We start from the raw sequence: 20,046 nt of genomic DNA, 5'->3' as shown, positions 1-20,046 counted from the left end.
TGGAGGGGATGTCCCTCAAACTCTGGAACATTGGAAGACCACTCCCAAAATCTGTCCTAGGTTTCACACACAGTTCTGAGCAGCAAGACCCTGGCAACAGAATCAGTGTCATATGGATTAAATTAAGCATACAGTGCAGACAACTAGTAAAGCTAATAACCCACATAATTTCTTATTGAATCCTGTCAATTTAATTTAAGGTGCTCTCTAATAATCTCAGAGATGAATGATAAAATTGAAAGGAATCAACCTCGCAGGAAGATACGGCCTGAACAGTAAACTCCTCTTCACCACCCTTCACAGGCACCCAGAGTTAAGGCCACCCCGCTTACACTGCATGCAAGTACAATAACCAGAGTTCTTCCATACCATCCAGCATAATTCGACAGCTCCGACAAAGAGCAGCTTTACTTCGGCTACAGCAAAAGATAACACAGGGATACCCACTTGTGCTAAGTTTGCAGAGGGCACACGTAAGATAAAAATGCATCTATTTGATTCTTAACAATGACTTCTTTTGGGTGCAAGTTATGTGGCAAGTAATGAGCCAGAGACATCTCCCAAGCATCCACAAAGTGCACAGCAATTCCTGAGAACATTTTCCTCATGACAGAATCAAGCTGAAAGGAATACCAGTCACTGTTAAAGAGGCTCACTTCTGGCCCAAGCTCCTGAACATTAGCAGTTCTGATGATGATTAAAGTCTTGGGGCTGCGATCCAACAGTTGAATAATTGATCTCCGAATGTTCCTCAGCCGCCGGATATACACTTCCACAGGGAAAGTGCTGAAGTGGGACCATATAGTTATGGCTATCACCGTGTTTCTCCCACCCACTATGCCATTCAGTTCATTGGCAATGTAGCGCAGTTCACTGCTAAAGACTGTGGAAAAGCGAATGGGTGGCCCGTGACAGCGGAACTTCAGTAGGATATTGTGCTTCAGGTCCACAGACATGAAAGGGCCGACGTTCTTAGGACTCCCCAGGTTAAATTCCACTAGATCTGAAAATCCAAGAGCAAGCGTTAGTGAAAGATGGCATAAGAGATTAAAACTATCAACGAGATGCTAGGACCACAGGGCAAAAGCAGCAGTAGGTAAGGAAATCTGAACATAATTCTAAGAACTCTCAAATGAAACAGAAGATGAGCATCATACATGTGCTAGCTGCATATTTCAGAGTGGAGTTTAAGGGTGTTGAAATTTGCAAGACAGCACGCTTCAACTTCACAAGGCTGTCAATGCCTTTTCCAAGTTTCCCAACCTATTTCCTTCTCTCTCTCGTAAAAAAGAAATTTTCCAAATAGACTCCTTCAGTCATTGTTGCCCTATGAATCCAGTGTTCATGGGAACCCTTCTGGCAACTTTAAGACTCCATTAAATTTAAAGACGACTTCAACATATAGGCAATAAGGAGTCTCAAAGTCTGTGTTCCAACACAACTTTACTGCTTTAGGGGTAAGGGAGGAATATCTAACTGGCTACTGAAATTCTGTTTTTTAAGTTAAAAGAAGGGAAATACAAGAAAGGGTCCAAACCCAATCAACAATAATGGAAGCAATTTGCTACTTCATTCCAAAACAACTTGTGTGACTGGGATGCTGCAAGGCCTTACGCTGGCACTCTAAGTGACTTCTGCCATGCCCCTGGGTGGCCACCTTAACTCACGCCACAGCAGCAGTCCTCATTAGTGAAACGTTTTACAAGGACAACTTTGCAGATACCTTGTGGCCCCGTTTCCAAGGCCTACATGTTTCCAGTGTCTGTTCAAACATTTGACTAACTGCCTTTCTGCCAGCACTTCTGATGATGTTTCATCTTTCCTCTTCCTTTGTTTTGTCATTGTCATTCAGTAAGAACAACTCTGTGTCTGAGGTGCGAGAAATAAAGGTTTGCAAAGGTCTTTAAGAACAAAACCAATTCAAAAAAAAATGACCTGGAACAAATGCTGTCAGATATTCAAACCACTGCCTTATTGTAGAGTCTCCAAACAAGTGGATTACTTTTCCTTCTAAGCACTTGGTTATATCATCTGACTTGTTAAAATGATGGATACAGCACGTTCTGGACTTCCACTGGTCTTCATAGTAATAACCAGAAGGGGAAACTGTGGGATCTTCAGCTCTGTCTATACTGCTTGAATCTGGAAGAGAAGAATTCTTTGAAATCAACATACAACAAAACAGCCTCCATGACCTTCATGGACATATAGCCAGAGATGTACGAACATCTTCCCCAGTTTAAAGCGAAAGAGTACGAGGCACCGTGCAGATTAAAAAGCTTGATGCATCACACTTCTGTAAGCCCAAGTATTTCCCCTCCTATTGCTGCAGCAAAACCTGCAACTACTGACAGAGCTGGCTGAGCAGTTACAGTTTAACTTGGTCTAAATCAAATGGCATCTCTGACGATAAAGTACAAAACAGTAAGTGCCTGACACCTTTCACACTTAGATAGAAATGCTCAGTCGTGGATGCTTGCAACAGGTATAGAGGAACGCAGGCAGAAAGGTCAGCAGAGCACCCCCTTCCCCCCGCCCGGGCCGGACCCCGGACCCCAGACCGCAGCCCCCGCCGCCCCTCACCGCCCGCCGCCCTCTGGGCCGCAGCGCACTGCTGCCCCCTAGCGGCCAGCTGCCCGCAGCGGGGCCGGCGCGGCTGCTGCGCGGACCGCCCCTGCCCCACGCCGCCGCCCCTGCCCCTGCCCCTGCCCCTGCAGCGGGGACACCAGCCCCGAGGGGACCACCCCATACCGCTCGTATTTGCTTAAAAAAAAAAACCCAACAAAACACCACACCTCTATGGAATGACACACGCACACACTGACACTCCTGCTCCAACCACACACGCTAGAAGAGTGAAGCCTGAATCATCAGGACTCCAAAACTAGGAAGCGCCAGCATTAAAGCTATGACCAAGAACTTGGTATGTGCCCTTCGAACGTATGAATTACGAGAGTCTCTAATTCCATGGATTTCATACCTTCTCTCTGCTGCCTAGCCCCTTCCCCTTTTACTGCCTGGGGCAGGCGGCCCCCTGAGGAGCGATTAGCCTACACCAGGGAAGCTCTGCCCTGTAGGACACCTATTTAACTTGCAGAAGTCGGATGATAACGTTGCAAGCAAGGGCCAGAGACTGCAGAAAGAGAAGCTGCAATCTCAGGGTTATGTCAGTCAAACATTGCCACATTTCTCTTAGTATCCAGCGTGACACTAGTACATCGAACTTCCTTCCGTGAGGTCATTACAGGCTCTTCCTTTATCACGTGTATTCAAATACCTAAACTGAACACGCACGGAGCTGCTCCCTGGCACCAACACCAGCTGCGTGGAGCAGCCACGTCCAGCTGTTTAAACACTTTTACCCACCTTGGCGTGGAGACTACTTGTTAAGAATACCCCTGCCCTGTCCTAACTTGCAGCTGTTTGAGAAAGCACACATTGCCACAGCCAAAAGCCTGTCAGGGACCGTTCTAACTATGTAAAAGCACAGGCAGTGGAATTCCAGTGCCCAGAAGCATCCTCTGGTAGATGCTTCATTGTAACACAGGTGTAGCCAAAATCTAAACACTCAAAAAATCAGGCCATAAGCATCTTTAAACACCCATTCCTAACAGGCATTTTTGCTCTCACTGTTTGCTCTCACTGTATACAACATTCTCTGTGTCTTGCAGTAATAGACGTTAACCTCCTTAGACCTCACAGGGACACTGTAAAAATCAAACTACTATTACGTTTGTATAACACAAAGACTATAATCATGAGTACCACAGAAAAAGCCATTAGAAAATTTTATCTTTGGATGATTCTTTAAATCAGGCAACAGGGACAATGAAGGAAGAGAAAAAAACCCAACTAGTAATGTTGGCTCATCCAATATGTACGAAACGGGAATCCTACAAAGAAAAGGAAAAAAACCCCTCATGTGGTCATGTAATTAAAGACTAATTCATAATGTGAAATCACAACTTCAGTTCATTTGTTTCTTAAGTTTTGATGTAAAAACATTTCCGTTTTTTAACTTTTAAATTGATTCTTAAACTATGCATATATATGTAAAAATGGTACTAGAACAACTTTTTGGTGCCTCACACTAAACATAACACCAGCATTTCAAATCTGTGTACAGTATCATACCAGTTTTGCTCCAGAATTCAGAAAGCCATTACTTTTGGATTTTATAGAAGAGAGTAAAAGCTCCAATCTGAATAGTTACAAACCAAGAATAGAAGTAAGAGCTTGTATTTCAGAAAAAGAAAGTTTTAAAAATCAGTTTGATCTACATTTACCCCAAAACAGAAACGTATGTGCAAAACCAACAACAGCAGAACAATTAAAGTGTGCCATCAATCCTAGCAAATCCATATATCCACGATCATTATACCAATGTATTAAGTTTATTTATTCAGAGACTGTTCTTCTTAGAAGGGATTTCCCAGAGGAATACCATGCTACTCCTAACAACCCTTCCTAACCCAGCATTAATCCTCAGGAAATGCAGGCAGACTTTGATCATCTGTAACTCCTGAAAGAAGGGCGATATAATTGAATTTCAAATTTGCAGCAGTTTCTGTGAGGAAACGTATAAGATTAAAAAAGCAACAAAACCCACGTCATCTAAAGGATCGAGAGAAAGAAAGGGGGGAAAGCGCTGCTGGCCTAATAGCAGCACTTTATTTTTTTAGCAAACAGCAAAACTAAAAGCAAGAAATGCTGTAGGCTGTTTTCTGTTAAGACCTTATTGCTCAGGTCAGGAACTCTACCCTTAAAGTCTCCGACAACCTTATAGAAAAAACATCGGAAAAGCTTTCAATTCAGAAGCAATTCGCCGTGTATCACATTTTATGCAGGCTTTTTAGAGGCACAAAAAGCGTGCACGTGGGTATGAATGAGATAAAACCTCTAAGTTTAACTTAGTACAGACTGTCTTTTTGTTCTGTTTTTAGACAGGGTACAGAACAATTAGGTTCTGGTCCACAACTGTAGGTTCTGACATCCTGTGGTAATGAAAATGATAGTAATACTTAAATGCAAATTGTCAAACTCTGTTAGACAAAATTCTTAACAAAGAAAGAAATTAAGAAACACTACACAGGTGGTTTTGCTAGAATAACTTCAGAGTTTGGTTACTGTAAGACATTTTACATCTCTGAGTAAATGCTAGAAAAAAGACACTTTGGGCAAGAGAACAAACTTTTTTTTAAATTATTTTTTGCTAAAAATCCCATTTATGTATGTAGTTTCAAACAATTTTGTTATTAGTACTGAACTTCTGTTACAGTAACACCCAAAAGCCTTCATCTTCTCAATACAAATTTAAAAGTTGATTTCTGTTCCATGCTATGTAAACAAACAAATCAATTATTACCTCATGCCTGTTGTTCTTTTTATAAGTTTAATTATGAATTACAAACAAGAATCTTATAAAGTTCACTTTACCTGTAAATGCCTTGGGCTTTACAATCACTGAATCAGGTCCACTGGAGAGTATCGGCCTTTTGATATTCACATCACTTGAACAAAAATTAATAATAATAATATAGTAAGGCTGTAAAATTTGAAGGTAATACTAATCTCATTTTTTCTTAATGCACGTCAAATAAGCAATAAGAATTTTTTACTTTAAGTTTACTCTACTTGCTATAGTTGAATTCATTCTCTATTAATTTCCTTGAGACCACGATCACTGTTCTCAGTCAGAATTCAGAATTTTGTACCACTAGGACACAAATCTTGTGGACACTTTTACCGGCACAAATCTAGTTAAAGCTATCAAGCTATCAGAGGTCTGCAAGAAGCTTTGGGGGATTTACCACAAAGATGGGAAGCTCCCAGCTTGTGGTATGTGTACCACTGCCAGGAGACAAACCACTGAAAGGGTATGCTCCCAGCTCTGCCAGTTCTCGGTAGGTGCTTAACACCGCTTTCAGCCCCCATAATCCCACAGCATGCTCCACAGTACATAGCGGAGCTTGCGGCAGTCCAGCACCACCACCACCTGCAGTTCTAGATCTAGACGAGGCTAGCAGTGATGTCCTGCCTCTGGGGGAGACGGTAGTACCAGCCAATGTCCAACCAACTTCAGAGATCTCCAGCAATAAGGTCTTTCAGTAGGACAGCAATTTGCTGAATACAGAAACAAAGCTCATCCCCCTGAACACCAAGAGACCTCGGAAGTATTTGTTTCTGGACATCAATGAATTCTGACCATTTTGTGTTGGACACATATCACTATTGTACAGGTGTGACAGATGCAGAGATCTAATACCAAGCTCTTGTTCTGTCTTTTGTTGCTGTTGTAAAGAGAATCCCTGTCTAATGTTTTTCTCTATTTGAGAAATAATCTATTTGGAATTTCTATAAGCCATTTCAGTCAAGGATCTCAGAGCCGAACGAAAGAAACAAAAACAAAACAAACAAGCAAAAAAAATTTCCCACTCCCATTTGGAAACATCACCAATCAGTATCAGCCATATTTTACAGGTGAACTGCCTGAGGCATAGAAAGTCAAAGACTGACTTACAAACTTGATAAGGAATAGCCAAAACCCAATTCCACTGATATTTACTTTTGATTTCTGGTCTTCAGTTACAAACGTGCACACACACTTTCCTAATTAAACTATTTGGAGCTGCTCTAAAATCCTTCCCAATTTAAGCCTCAAGGGGACATACTGCTGAAACACTTTCCTTCAACACCTTTTTTGGAGAGCAAGGCAGTAGCCTACGACTACAATTCTGACACTACACAGTAGCTAACTTTGTCTCATTTCAGCCGAGGATACATACAGAAGCAGTTCTACCATGTCTACCCTGCACTAAGAGATACTTTTTTTTTTTTTAATGCTGAATGCAGAAGAAAAAGATGACTGTGAAACTGATTTAGTTTGACACTTTGTATAACATGCACAGATCATTTCCACTTGCACAGGTATTGCTCAGCAGTTTGTTCTACTGGGTGTTTTCTTCATGACTGACTTAAAATTATCCCTAAGATTTGAAATTCATACTGAGCAACAGGGAACCCATTGCATTACATGTAAGATGACTTTTGCTGAGGATAAAAGCAATTGGTATTTTGTGTAAAAATAAGCCTAAAACCTGGACCTTTTTTAGGTAGTTCAGACTTGGCCAAAAATACATCTCAAAGCATTGTTATTGATATTGCAAGTGTAGGTGTGGAAACAAAAAATACGGAAACAGTCCCCAAACCAGCACCAGATTTAGACAGCGTGCTCTTGTGAAATTTAGCAGTTACACCAGGGTTGAATTCAAAGCATAGAGAGAGAACTATGCTCCAAGTTTCTTTAAGATTACTGTGTTCTTGCACGGCTGAATGGAGGAGAAGAGCATATTCAACAACTCACATCAAACATCTGCTCCTGCAGATACACACCTCCTCTAAGGCAATCTGTCATATTTCACCAATAACCTAGAGTCTGTCTTCAAAAAAACATTACTTGACTGAGTACAGATAAATTCAACAACATACATACCTTTGGAAAAAGAGGCTTTCCTCTTGTGTCAGAAGACCTTTTTGATATCCACCCTTGGCATGGCTGATTCGGCTGGCACAGGACAGTTTTCGAGGCTTGTAACAGAACCATGGCTCACCCGTGTAGAGATCTGTGAAGTTACACACTGGGAGATCTCCAGGCAAGCAAACATTGCACTCAGTGGTCTCCGAATACCTCCCAGACTTGAACGAGCTTTTGAAATAGACCCTGTCTGGCCTTTCTTCTCGTAAACGCAGGAGGACTTGGATCGCTTCACTCGGGTGGACAAGTGACACAGAAACTTTGACCTCTCCTGGCCAAAGCAAGGTAAAGAAGACTTTGTAAAGGCCGTTATGGCAATCTACAATCCTTCCTGTTGCTCCAGCTTTCAGCAGAGGAGAGTGAATTCGTGCCTGTAGATAGTCTCCGCCATACTGCTTGGGTTTTCCTTGGAAATCCTTCATACGAACAAGCACCTCTAACTGATCACCTACCCTGAAGAACCTGCTGGGTTTCACAATCACAAAGTCACTACGTGCAGGATCAGTGCTTTGTACAAAGGCAATTTTGCCATTAGAGGGTTTTGGCCACTGTATTGCAGCAAGCAATGATTCCTGTTCCGCTTGTTCTCTTTTGGACAAAATCTGCTGCTTATAACCACAGTAAGGCTTCCTGGTAGTTTTGGTTGTCTGTGACAGAGAATGCTGGACATTGTTTTCTGTTATCCAATTTGATCCTGAAACTGTATCATCATCCAGGTGCTGTGGAGGAAAAAGAGTACCTGAAACTGTGCTATTAAATGAAACACTATGAATAACAGATGCTTTGTCAGGAAATGATCCCAAGAACTGGGCTTTGCTTTACAGAGCTTTGAAGCTGACCAAATGAAGCAACTTTACTAGATGACACAAATCTATTACTTTGACCATGGGCTTTCTAAGGTAACAGGTGTGCAACCTGTGGTTACCCTGCTCTGGCAAAGAGGCTTTTATATAAATCAGGCCCAATATTTTCTGTGGCACTGTTTTGGCTACCAGTGTATTCTGTAAATATCAGCAGTGTGAAAAAAAATTACAAAAGGTCGTATGATTAAATAGTAAACTGTAACTCATGTATAATTTTCTTACTGTAGTAACATTTTAGTCTTCGAGCACAATGAGGTCTAGTAACTGCCCAATATAATGCAAGGAAATAGGGTTTCTTTGAGACATTACGCTGCAGATGAATCTGATGCACCCCCTGCACATGCCTTCTAGAGAAGTCTGCTGCATGGAGGAGCTGCGGTCATTTATCTGGTCACACTCACATTGCTTCTCATCTAATTATCTGAAATGTGCGTTTCCCTGTAATGTACAGATTGAAAGACATGGAAGAAAAGAAAGTAATGCTTCAGGGGCAATGAATTCATGAACTGGTGGGCAAGCAAAACAGTCTAGGACAAACTAAGACTAAACAGGGGAAAAAAAATTATTTGTTTGTTTATTTTTAAGATTTTAAAATCTATATACAGCTTATTCTAGAACCAAATGAAACACAACCAGAGCATCCCCTAACGCACACAGGCATTTAAAAATTAAAATAGTTAAATACAATGCTAGAGTAAGAGAGGGGGCTTCTGTTGTGACTTGAGATCAGTGTCCAAAACTGTATTTTTATGCAAATGACTGCAGAAATACCATCTCCTTCAAGACATCACACAATTTTGCAGGTTTGCATTAGGGAAATGTAAAAAATAGCACCATCTAAGACTCCAGAACTACCTGTGAGATTTCTAATCACCAAATCCAAACTTACACCTCAAATATGCACAAAATCAGCAGTTAAAGAGTACTCAAGTATCAGGTATATGTAGTAGAACCTATCCATACTCGTATTTCATAGAGAAGCAAAATACATCAAATGGTTTTTCAAGCAAAGATTAAAATTATACAATGTACCATTCACATGGCATCAGAGAATATGCTAGTTTAGATTTGAAAGATTGCTTAAAAATTAAAACTACGCTATTTGAAATTTTTTAAAAGATCATTGTACTTACCAATATCCTAGTGTTTTCCATTTACTTCCTCCATAATTAACTGCTCAGTAACGTACTAAAATTCCCAGCACTTACACTTAAGCCTTGTTTATTGTTATAAACCTTTCTTAGTCCATTGAAATATCACCTAGAGTACACGTACATACTAAGTAGTTTCCCCCCCACTGCATTTTATTTGAATTTGGCGGTATATTAAAGTCATTTGAACAACACAGAGATTCAATATACTTTTTTAGAAGAAAGGTAAACCTAACAAGCAACAGAAACGCACAGGCTTTTGAAGCCTGTTACGTAAGAAGCTGGTTTTCATCAGCTTAAGAGTAAGAGGATAATGAGCACATTAGGATGTAGGATGGATACACAGAATCTTCTCTATTTGATATCCATGTTAACTATAAAATCTGAAATTGAAAATTGTTACATTTTAACTATAAAATGTAAATTGACAGGTACCCAGAGATAGACAAAATGTTATTATCACAATAGAAGCTTTTGCTTCTGTTTTACATTTCCACCCAGGACTTAACAAATTTTCCCTGAAGACCATCTGAGGTAATTCATAATTATTTCTATTTTTCATCACAGCAGGCAAAAATGCAAACATATCACTGCACATTACTTCTATTAATCCAGTAAATTTCAGGCAAAGCTGAGAACGAATCTCAGGCACAGTTCTACTTTAAATCTTGCGTACATGCATTCGTGAATTAAGCCAAGTTTCTATTTCTGGATACCTTCACAACTTCTTCCTTTCACTTGCTCATGCATATACATAACACAGAAAATAATGCATGGAAATATTTTTAAAAGTTAGCTATATATTTTGATGCATCCAACAAGCTGATGACCATGTCTCAGTCAGCAAAAATATTTAAGCATTTTCCTAAGGAGGGGTGGAGAAGGAGAATATGTGTTTGATTAATTCTTGTGTTCAGTGTAAGCTCTCAAGAGGAAGTTTCTGTATTTCAGTTGGTTCTTCAACGGTTGATACTGGGGGGGGGGGGGGCAAAAAGGGGGCAAAAAATCCTTTCAAATTAAGAAGAGAGATGGCTATCTAAGGCGGCCTTAAAAACAGACCTATCACTATTTTTAACCTTCTATAAAGTTCTTCGGGGTTTTTAACCCAGTCTTTCTGTCAGAGATGTAGATGATGTCATTTATGGCCTAGCTAGCCTTTCTGAAGTCTTTCCAAGGGCCCACCTGTATCTTCCAGTGGAAAAGGGTGCAGAGAACACCAAACCAACAAACTCATACATTCAGAAAACAGAGCAGAGAACATAGTTTGGTGTCTCTAAAGAAGGCCACCTACACAGCCTTTTTAGCAAAGGACCAGGCTGCTCTTCACCTGCATGCAGCTGAGGTCCCGGACAAGCACTGTCACTTCAACTCCAGCATCTCCAGGTTAAGACCCATTAAGCAGAATAGATCAAACCACAAATATTTCCTCAGTCAATCTTCAAGGGTGGGGGGGGAGAATCTCTATGAAGGTAAAACCAGAGCTTCTTCAACATCCTGAAGGACCATTCTTTGTGTAACATCCTTGTTTGTCTTTGCAGCCCTCTCCTAAGCCCAAACAAGACCATGTATTATTGCAGAATTATAAGCTTATGTGTGAAAGTAAACTACATCATGTATGCTATTAACAGGAGAAAATATTACAGAGATTCCATTTGCCAGTTAAGGCAGGGAAAGCTTCATAGCCAATTAATATACCGAAGATCTCTGACTGGAATAGAAAATCTTTCTAAACCATCTTCCTTTCTTAAGTGCTTCCCAGGCTCATCTCCAAACAAATGCTCAAACATTCCTATCCCTATGGATACACATGGCTTGCCCTGAGGCAGATTAATAGCTTAGTCTGTCCCCACTCCATTCCTTACCCTCTCTTTCACTGGCACTTCCAAATCTCTCTGGCTTCTGTATGTTAAGAAGTCATACTGAGCCCAGACAGAACTGTGGCCTCTCTACTCTAGTGCAGCCAAAATAAAATAAAATTTCTTTAAGTAGGGCAGATAAGGAGCATTGCTCAAGATTTCTCAAGAGTCCTCTTCCTTTATGTTATGACACAGACTCTTTTAGTTTTTAATACAACCTCCACGTTGAATAACACTTGCCCTGCTTTGCTTATTTCTGTATATACTCCATTCAAGGTGTCTTGATTTTGAATGCAATTCTGAAGAAGGGGAGAGGGTTGGTTGTTTGTTTGTTGGGTTTGTTTGTTTGTTTTTTAGTTGGGGGGGGGGGTGGTTTTTTGTTTGGGCTTTTTTTGTTGTTATTTTTTTATTTGCTGCATTCTGAAGTTATGGAACCCAAATGTGATCACAAAGTAATTTAATGGGTGTCTGCCAAGTAATGCAGGCAGGACAGAATGGATTACATGTCAATTAAGCACAAACAAATCGACAAGTTGTTCCCAGTGCATGAAAGATGTCATAAAAAGGAAAAAAGGAAGTTGCATTTTCAGAAGAACTAATGAAAGTTTCAGCTCAGCAACTCAGCTTTTAGCATTCTCACTGCCAACTAAGCAAAAATTAGATATAACATATAGCCCCACCCAGGCAATCATGCTCTCAAAGATATTCTAGAAGGGTGTGCTGGTTTTGGCTGGGGTAGAGTTAATTTTCTTCATAGTAGCTAGTATGGGATTATGTTTTGGATTTGTGCTGGAAACAGTGTTGATAACACAGGGATGTTTTAGTTCCTGCTAGGCAGTGCTTACACAAAGTCAAGGCCTTTTCTGCTTCTCACCCCACCCCACCAGCGAGTAGGCTGGGGGTGCACAAGAAGCTGGGAGGGGACATGGCTGGGACAGCTGACCCCAGCTGACCAAAGAGCTATTCCATACCACATGGCGTCAGGCTCAGCATATAGAGCTGCGGGAAGAAGGAAGGGAGGGACGTTCAGAGTGATGGCATTTGTCTTCCCCAGTCACTGTTACGCGTGATGGAGCCCTGCTTTCCTGGAGATGGCTGAACACCTGCCTGCCCATGGGAAGTAGTGAATTAATTCCTTGCTTTGCTTTGCTTGCATGCGCGCCTTTTGCTTTACCTATTCAACTGTCTTTATCTCAACCCATGAGTTTTCTCACTTTTACTCTTCTGATTCTCTCCCCCATCCCACCAGGGGGGAGTGAGCGAGCAGCTGGGTGGTGCTTAGTTGCCGGCTGAGGTTAAGCCACCACAAAGGGTCACAGGGTACTTGGTTAGACCTGCAATGAACACTCAGTTAAACACAATAATGTTGGTGGCTCATAAAAAAAGTTGAGTATTTCAATTGCTGCTGGAAAGGTGGAACTCTTTCTCAAAGCCCAGTATCTCCCACCAGCTGTAACTCTTAGCTTGGCCTAGTACATTCAGAACAATGGCTGTAAACCTGCATATGTCACTAACACTAGAGCAGGAAACACCACACGAGACTCCCAGGTGACAGGCGTAGGGCAGGGGGGAAAGTTCCAGTTTGCCCAATAGCGAGTCTCAATTTATGCAGCAGACAATATTTGAAACTGAACAAATATCAATTACTGAAAGGTCAGTCATCTTATTTTCAGTAATTTTACACTCCAGGTACTTTATCCCTATTTGTTGTCTAAGACAGGCATGAGATCAGTTCACTGTCTTTACTCAGTTCACTGTCTTTACTGTCTCACAGCAATGAGTGGGTGCTAAGTTACTGTAAATGTCAAAGCCAATCCTAAAAAGCCAGCACCTGACAGACAAATGTTCCAGCAATAACCCAAGTAAGATGATGCAATTATCTTTTGTAGGGACCCGAAATTTAGCAGCAAGAATAAAAAACTTTGTTACATAGTTCTTTTGTTCAGTTTCAGCTGTTTGATTCCATGCACCATTCCTTCATCCTTGCAAGAAACTTCCCCTCTCCCCATACACTCTCTTTTCTAAGTGCTTTTAAATAAAAGAATGCTCACAACCAATCCTGAAGTGGTTCTGTTGCTCTAAAGGCAATTGGTACAAATATACAAACTCTCCTGTATCCTAAAAGCATGATGTTGCTCCTCAGCAACAACCTGATACTTTGTGGAAAATTACTGAACATTTTATCTGTCTGTCTGTGTCTGAAAAAAAAAAACCAAAACAAACCAAAACCAAACATTTCTTCCGGTACTATAATGCTATAATGCAGTGGTCAGCTGTGGACCTCAAGGGAGGAGTTACTCCGTACTAAAAAGCAAATTAAACACTAAGCAGGCTATCAAATGTTTTGTGGATAGCTTGACTTTTTTTTTTTTTTAAACACAAGTTAAGAAAAGTAAAATTCTGACATGGGTAGGACTGTTAAGAGGGTATCATTAGTAGCTTAAGAATTCAAGAGGGAAGATTGCAACATGAAAAAGTATAAAATCCTGAAGAGAAAAAGCAGAGAGGCTAGCTGGGAGCTAGCTGATCATTGCGTTAGCTCTTTAGCTTCAGCCAGCTAGATTAGATGATTTGGGGATGAGAAGCAGCATGTCTGATGCATTTACAAACACGTTTTCAACAGTAACCAACAATAAGCCCTCCTTCCAGAGCCTGAACGGATTTGGTGTGATATTCTGTGAAAGCTTTCTAAGACTTTTTCTGGCTTTGATCTCTGACTGAAAAGAATCAGCATAGATACCTATACTAGACTGCCTGAAAAGCTATGCCAAAGACACAGACAAATACCAGAGCAGGTCCATTCAGAAAAGTCAAGACAACAAAAGGGGTTAAGAGTTGCATGTTACACCATAAAGGTTTACCAGCAACACAATACTTAACTGAGTTTGGAACTATCAGGTATGTAAAGGTCAACAAAGCCACATATCATGAATAGTGGCAAGAAAAAGCACAGAGTGAACACCCATACTGCATTTTTCATTTCACTCTTGAAGCTCTGCCAGAGCCCTTTTCTCTAAGAAATGTAGTTAAAAAAAGAAAGAAAAAGTCCAAGATTCAAAATATCAAAACTGTTCTTCATGCAACACCCTAGGCCAAAAAACACAAAAAGAGACAACAAAAGAAAAGCTACCTTCTATGTTACACAAAAATGATCATGCTAACTCAAACCAAAGGTCCATCAAACACAGTATTCTGATATTTCCAGTAGTTTCCAACAGCAGGTATGTGGGAAAAGAATACAGGCCAAATATGTTGTGATACTTCCTCCTGAAGACTTAATCCAGTTTCTATCCCTTTATGGCTTAGAGACTAGGGTTGACATCTTTAAGATTTAGTATCCCCTAATGGATTTTTCTTCTATTAATTCATCCAGACTTTTTGAATATATGTTTTTAGCAGCTACGCAGTCTTACTGCAAGGACTTCTGCAGCCTTGCTGCAATCCATAAAAAAATTACACCTGCTTCCTTTGAATTTGGCATCTGCAGTTTTTATTTAGTGTCTCCACTAATACTGGAATAGGTAACAAACATTCATTCTTTAGTTATTGATCCTGAGCCACTTGTGATTTTAGACCTCTCAAAACATCTTCCTTGCCCTTATCTGAACCTCTTCCAATTCAACTATATCTTTTTGGGAGTGAGAGGGGATTTTACAGCCCCTCTTTTGGATCATTTCATTTGGGCATCACTAGCCAGGAGAAAAGAAGACTCTGCAAGCAGGATACACACAACTTAAAAGCATAAAGCAATTATTGATTGGCTAACATGCATAAAAGATAGCTAGAATTTAACAAGGTATTAGGCTAAGCATTATTATGCTAACCCACCAAATGCCGCACTGGATAGTCTGGCCAGGCAGGCAGCCAACGGGCAGGGTCAGCCTCCAAGGCTCCCGAACAGATCCTCGGTGATTTTATCTGTCTTGACTTTAGTCTGGGGTTACTGACTAATGCAGTTTGAAAGTATGCCTGCACTAAAGTGATACACAAAATGATTGCAAGTCAGACACAGCAGAGGGAAAAAGGAAGAGGCAAAGAAAAGCTGCATCAGTACAGGCTGGAGATCAACTAGCTAGCTAACAGCTCTGCAGAAAAAGACCTAGGGATTCTGGTGGACAGCGAACTGACCATGTGTCAAAAGCATAGCGGCAATGAATTAACAAGAGCATAACCAGCTGATCGAGCAACATAATTCCCCTCAACTTGACCTTGGTGAAGCCATATCTAGAACACTGTGTCTGGTTTTTGGACACCCTGTATCAGAGTCAAACTGGAGAGACCAGCTAAGAACCCCTGAGATGATTAGGGAACTGGAATACATGACCAAAAGGAGACATCAAGGGAACCAGACCATTTTTTTTTTTTTTTTAAGTCTGGAGAAGACTGAAAGAGGATCTAACTGCAGTCTTTCACTACCTAAAGGGGAGTTACAGAGGAATTGGAGTCAGAAGGACACACTGAAAGGACAAGTGGCAACTTCCACCTGGTCATAAGAGAAACATTCTTCCCTATGAGAGGGGTGCAGCACTGCAACAGGCTGCCCGGGCAGGTTGTGAAACTTGACCATCCTTGAAGACTTTCAGAACTCAGCTCAACAATATCTTGTGCAATCCAAGCTAACTTTGAAGTTAGCCCTTTGAAGGGGGTGTTGGATTAAATACTTCCAGACATCCCTTCCAGTCTGAATTTTCTGTGATTCCAAGTTGTAGCTAAATGCTGTCAGTCACAATTCTAACCTTACACTCAAAGAGGAATAATGTTGCTCAAGCCCTCTTGGAGAATAAACAGGCCCCACTTACCTCTAACTGAAAAAAATTATGGACCAGCACCACAACAGCCAGTACTGCCATAAGCAGACAGAAGATTTGCAATCGGAACGAGTCACGCCACATTGTCCACTCATGTCTTTCCCTCCCATGTTAGACGCTGCCATGACTTCCATTCACCACAAACATGAATGTCATTTCGTCTCAGTAGTGCACAAGAGAATTCGGTTGACTTCCACTTCATTCCTGCAAATGTATTTACAAAAATTATATTAAGTCCCCAAAATATTATTAGAAGTAAAGTAGAGTTTAACACTGAAAGCATATAAATGGCAGAACTGTGCACAGCAACAACTGGTGCAACAGAAGTCAATAAGTCAAGACAGATTTTTGTGGCATTAATCTGAACAGTACTATCTATTATGTTACTTAATTCTCTTTGGCGTGTCAAGGCAAAACCTTATCATAAAGCCAGTCTCACCTGTATTTGACACAAAAAAGGCAAAAGAAGAGTGCAAGATTTCTTTCTGGTAACGAAAAAACCAAAACAACCACCACCCTATTTATCCATTAGGCCACACTATCATCATCCAGCCAACATGAGCCCAAGTCTTTTAGCAGAAACTTGTGTTTTTAGACATCTCCTTATTTACCCAATTAAGAGATTCCAATACGTTGTTATTAAAGACTAAGGTCTGAAGCAAGTCTGGATAAGCAAGATAAAAGATACTTTCTCCAGTTTTCTGCTGGGGAGAGGGGAAAAAAAATAGCTGTAACACCTATCAGTTAAACAGGAGATATCTAACAGAGTTGAATGCACTAAAATTGAACTTCAGAAATTTCTATAACATTAGACTACATCCTCCCTGATGTGTTGGTTTTTATCATTCCTTTTACATCATGTACTCTTATACAGCCCTAATGGTAAAAAAGTAAACTTCTGAGAAGAATGCAAGGTGGTGAGTTTTGGTTTTGCTGTTTGTAATTTTTTTTTAAATAAAATATAATAATAATAATCATCATGTTTTTAATAAAATTTAACTTTTATGAAATATAGTGTTTCTTTGAGGTTGCTTGATAGCTGATCCGTTATAAAATCACAGACTTAACAACCGTTGACAAACAGTTCTCACAGCTTAATGCTTGTTCAGTTTGACTCTTATATCTTCCTTCTTTTTTAGAGGGACAATTTTGAGGCAGTCATTTTGCAAGCAAAAAGGGTACCGTTCTTGCAGAAGGAGAAGCTCTAAACTTGGAAACAGATAACAGATGGCAAGGAGAGACAGTCAAAAGACACCAGTCTCTTCAAACCTAATATTCTCAAAGCAGTGTTACTCATACAACCATCCACCAAGTGCAACAACATAATCAAATAATTAGATAAACTTTGTACAACTTTCTAAAATAGTATAACTGAGAAGTTATACTATTTATTAAGACTATATGAAGAATGCTGTGTAAATTTAAATTAAACATAATGATACATTAAATATCAAAATTAGCTAATTAAAATCATTCATTAAATGAACATAGACTAGAAAACTGAAATATATTACTGCTATAACCGGGACAGTCTCAAAATAGACCGCACATGAAATTGCAAGGATTATAGGGATTATAACTTCAAATGCTTTGCTGAGAATTACAGAGATTGTAATTCTGACTGATGAACAAGTATTGAAAGAGCAAAATGTCCATTAAAGTATCAAACTGACAAAATGCAACAAAAACACAGCTTTGTTGGAACAGTTCTGCGCTAATATAAATTATTAAATTTGTATAAAATATCAACTTGGGTTTTAAATGGTAACTGACAATGAATATACCTGAATATACTAAAATGCTAATTTAAGGCTAGATATGAGCATTTGAGGAACAGAAACAAATTCATGAGAGAAAAAGGGAATTTCCATTTTTGTTGCTGAGAATTCTCTTCAAATCACTGAAAAGCACAAGACACTGAAAATTAACAGAATGTAATTTCATACACCTAAAAAGGCCACGGAGGCTACTCCCTCGTATTTTTGTTTTTGTTCAAAATTTTCTGTATTTCTGTAAACGTCACATGTTCTAAAATGTTCAAATGTACAGGTTTAGAGCTTGCTTTATACTAAAGGCCTTAATGTACTTCCAGCTTCATCATCCCTGAATAATTGATCTAGTTCGTTTTTTATATAATGGAAGCACATAAGAGTGCCGAAAAGCCTTAGATTCTTACCTTATTCTTGGAGCATTCTCTGAAGCCATCCATGCAAAAGGCCAAAAATAACCTTGGAAACAATACAGGAAAAAACCCCCATGTATATATATATATATATACACACACACAATTTTTTTTTAAGAAAATCTCATATACCGGTGATTTGCTTGCAGTGACACAAAATAACATGACAGTTAAGACTCCTTACCTGTAAAGTTAAGTTTGTTTCTACAATAATCCAGGGAATTTTTAAAAAGTATTTTAATTTTTTTTAACTTCAGTCCTATACCTTTGAATTTTCTGCTATTTATTGCTAAGTATTACTCCTCTCAGCTTTGTTCCATGTTATTACACGCCCCATTTGCCCAAAGTTAAAAACAAAAATCAGCTCAGTGACATTTTTATGAACAGTCTTCAAGTTCTCTCATGCTCAGCTACAGGATTGGGTTTTTTGTTTTCTTAAGCCATCCAATACTGTCAGCTCTCTATCCCAACACTTCTCTAAGCCAGTAGCGTTACAAAAGCACGTATTAGCTCAACTACTTCGAAGAACTGTCATGCAAATCGCTAAGGCAGGCGGGCCACTAACTCTGGCGATGGCAAAACCATTTCATTGAGGCACAAGGTTTCTCAGCTAGACGCCTGCGTTGCTGCAGTCACAGAAAATCAGATTTGCTACTGTTTTTCCCAGTTCAGCCTTGCTCCCCAGGGAGCGGGGATAGCAGCCCCTACAGTACGCTGACATTCAGAGGTCACCACCGATCATTTGCAGGAGCTCGGCTTTGCTGCAGCTCCCTGCAGCAGTTCTGGTCTAGGAAAACAATCCTGCTCCCACAACGCCATATGAGTACTGCCCAACTCCACCGTTACGGAATAGGCACCCGCAAGTAAGGGACCGGCGGAATAAAAGGCAAGCAGAAAGTACTCCTGCCGGCAATATAAACTGTAAAGCTGTATTTCACTGCTTTGATGGTACTTTTTATCGCGCTCTTCCGACCCGCAGCACCCCTTCGCCTGCAGCTCGGCAGCCCCACGCAGCAGCCCGGTCACACGCCGCGGGGCCGGCCAGCCCCCGGCTTCCGGGGCGGCTCGCAGCCCTTGGGGGAGCGGCACAAGAGGCTACCAGCGAAACTCGGCGGCCGCTGCACCGGCATGAAGCACCTTCAGCCGCCGCCGAGGTAAAACCCGAGCGCCGCACGCAGCGCGCCCGTGAGGGCAGGCGGGCCCAGCAGCGGGGCGCAGCAGCGGGGGGACGGCGGCACCTGAGCAGGGCACCCGCCAACCCCGGGAGTCCTCGCCTCCGCCGGGCACCCGCCCCCGCCACGGCGCCCCGCGCCCGAGGCCGCCGGGCCTCCCTGCAACGGCCCCGGCCCCGCTGCCGCCCCTCCCCGGCGTCGCTCCCTTCCCCCGCCAGAGTTTCCCCCCCTCCTCAGGCAAGCCCCGCACACCGCAGCCGCAGGCCCCGCCGCCGGCACCCCACGTCCCCTCACCGCAGCCCCAGCCGTTCCCCTGGGCCAGGCGGGGGCCTCGCCCCCGGCCCGCAGGCGGCTCGCTGTATATGTATCGCCCCGCCGCCCCTCCTTCCTCCCCGCCCCCGACACGAACGGCAGCTGCCATCGCACCACCTCCCGGCCCCGCGCGGCCCGGCCCGGCCCGGCCCCGCCCCGCCCGCTAAC

The 20,046-nt window shown here is 41.5% G+C and overlaps 1 protein-coding gene across 5 annotated transcripts; it reads right to left on the bottom strand.

The window, feature by feature from the left end:
- Window positions 1–390: 390 nt before the first annotated feature.
- NXPE3 (neurexophilin and PC-esterase domain family member 3) lies at window positions 391–19,902 on the bottom strand. 5 transcript variants are annotated; one of them, XM_075514601.1, is made up of 8 exons: window positions 18,389–19,418; window positions 16,204–16,416; window positions 12,619–12,738; window positions 10,876–11,093; window positions 7,493–8,253; window positions 5,437–5,510; window positions 1,936–2,142; window positions 391–1,003 (listed from the first exon to the last, which is right to left on the bottom strand). In XM_075514601.1, exons 4-8 carry the CDS (start codon window positions 10,879–10,881, stop codon window positions 453–455), a joined length of 1,599 nt encoding a protein of 532 aa, XP_075370716.1. In that variant the 5' UTR covers window positions 10,882–11,093; window positions 12,619–12,738; window positions 16,204–16,416; window positions 18,389–19,418; the 3' UTR covers window positions 391–452. The 5 variants fall into 5 exon arrangements, with proteins under 5 accessions (XP_075370716.1, XP_075370691.1, XP_075370710.1 ...); XM_075514576.1 differs by lacking the exons at window positions 10,876–11,093; window positions 12,619–12,738 and adding an exon at window positions 19,819–19,902 and having other exon boundaries at window positions 18,389–18,440; XM_075514595.1 differs by lacking the exons at window positions 10,876–11,093; window positions 12,619–12,738 and adding an exon at window positions 19,861–19,879 and having other exon boundaries at window positions 18,389–18,440.
- Window positions 19,903–20,046: the final 144 nt, after the last annotated feature.

Source organism: Mycteria americana, chromosome 1 (genome assembly GCF_035582795.1).
Source record: "Mycteria americana isolate JAX WOST 10 ecotype Jacksonville Zoo and Gardens chromosome 1, USCA_MyAme_1.0, whole genome shotgun sequence".
Classification (NCBI taxonomy): Eukaryota; Metazoa; Chordata; class Aves; order Ciconiiformes; family Ciconiidae; genus Mycteria; species Mycteria americana.
This window is presented reverse-complemented; position numbering and strand designations above follow the sequence as displayed.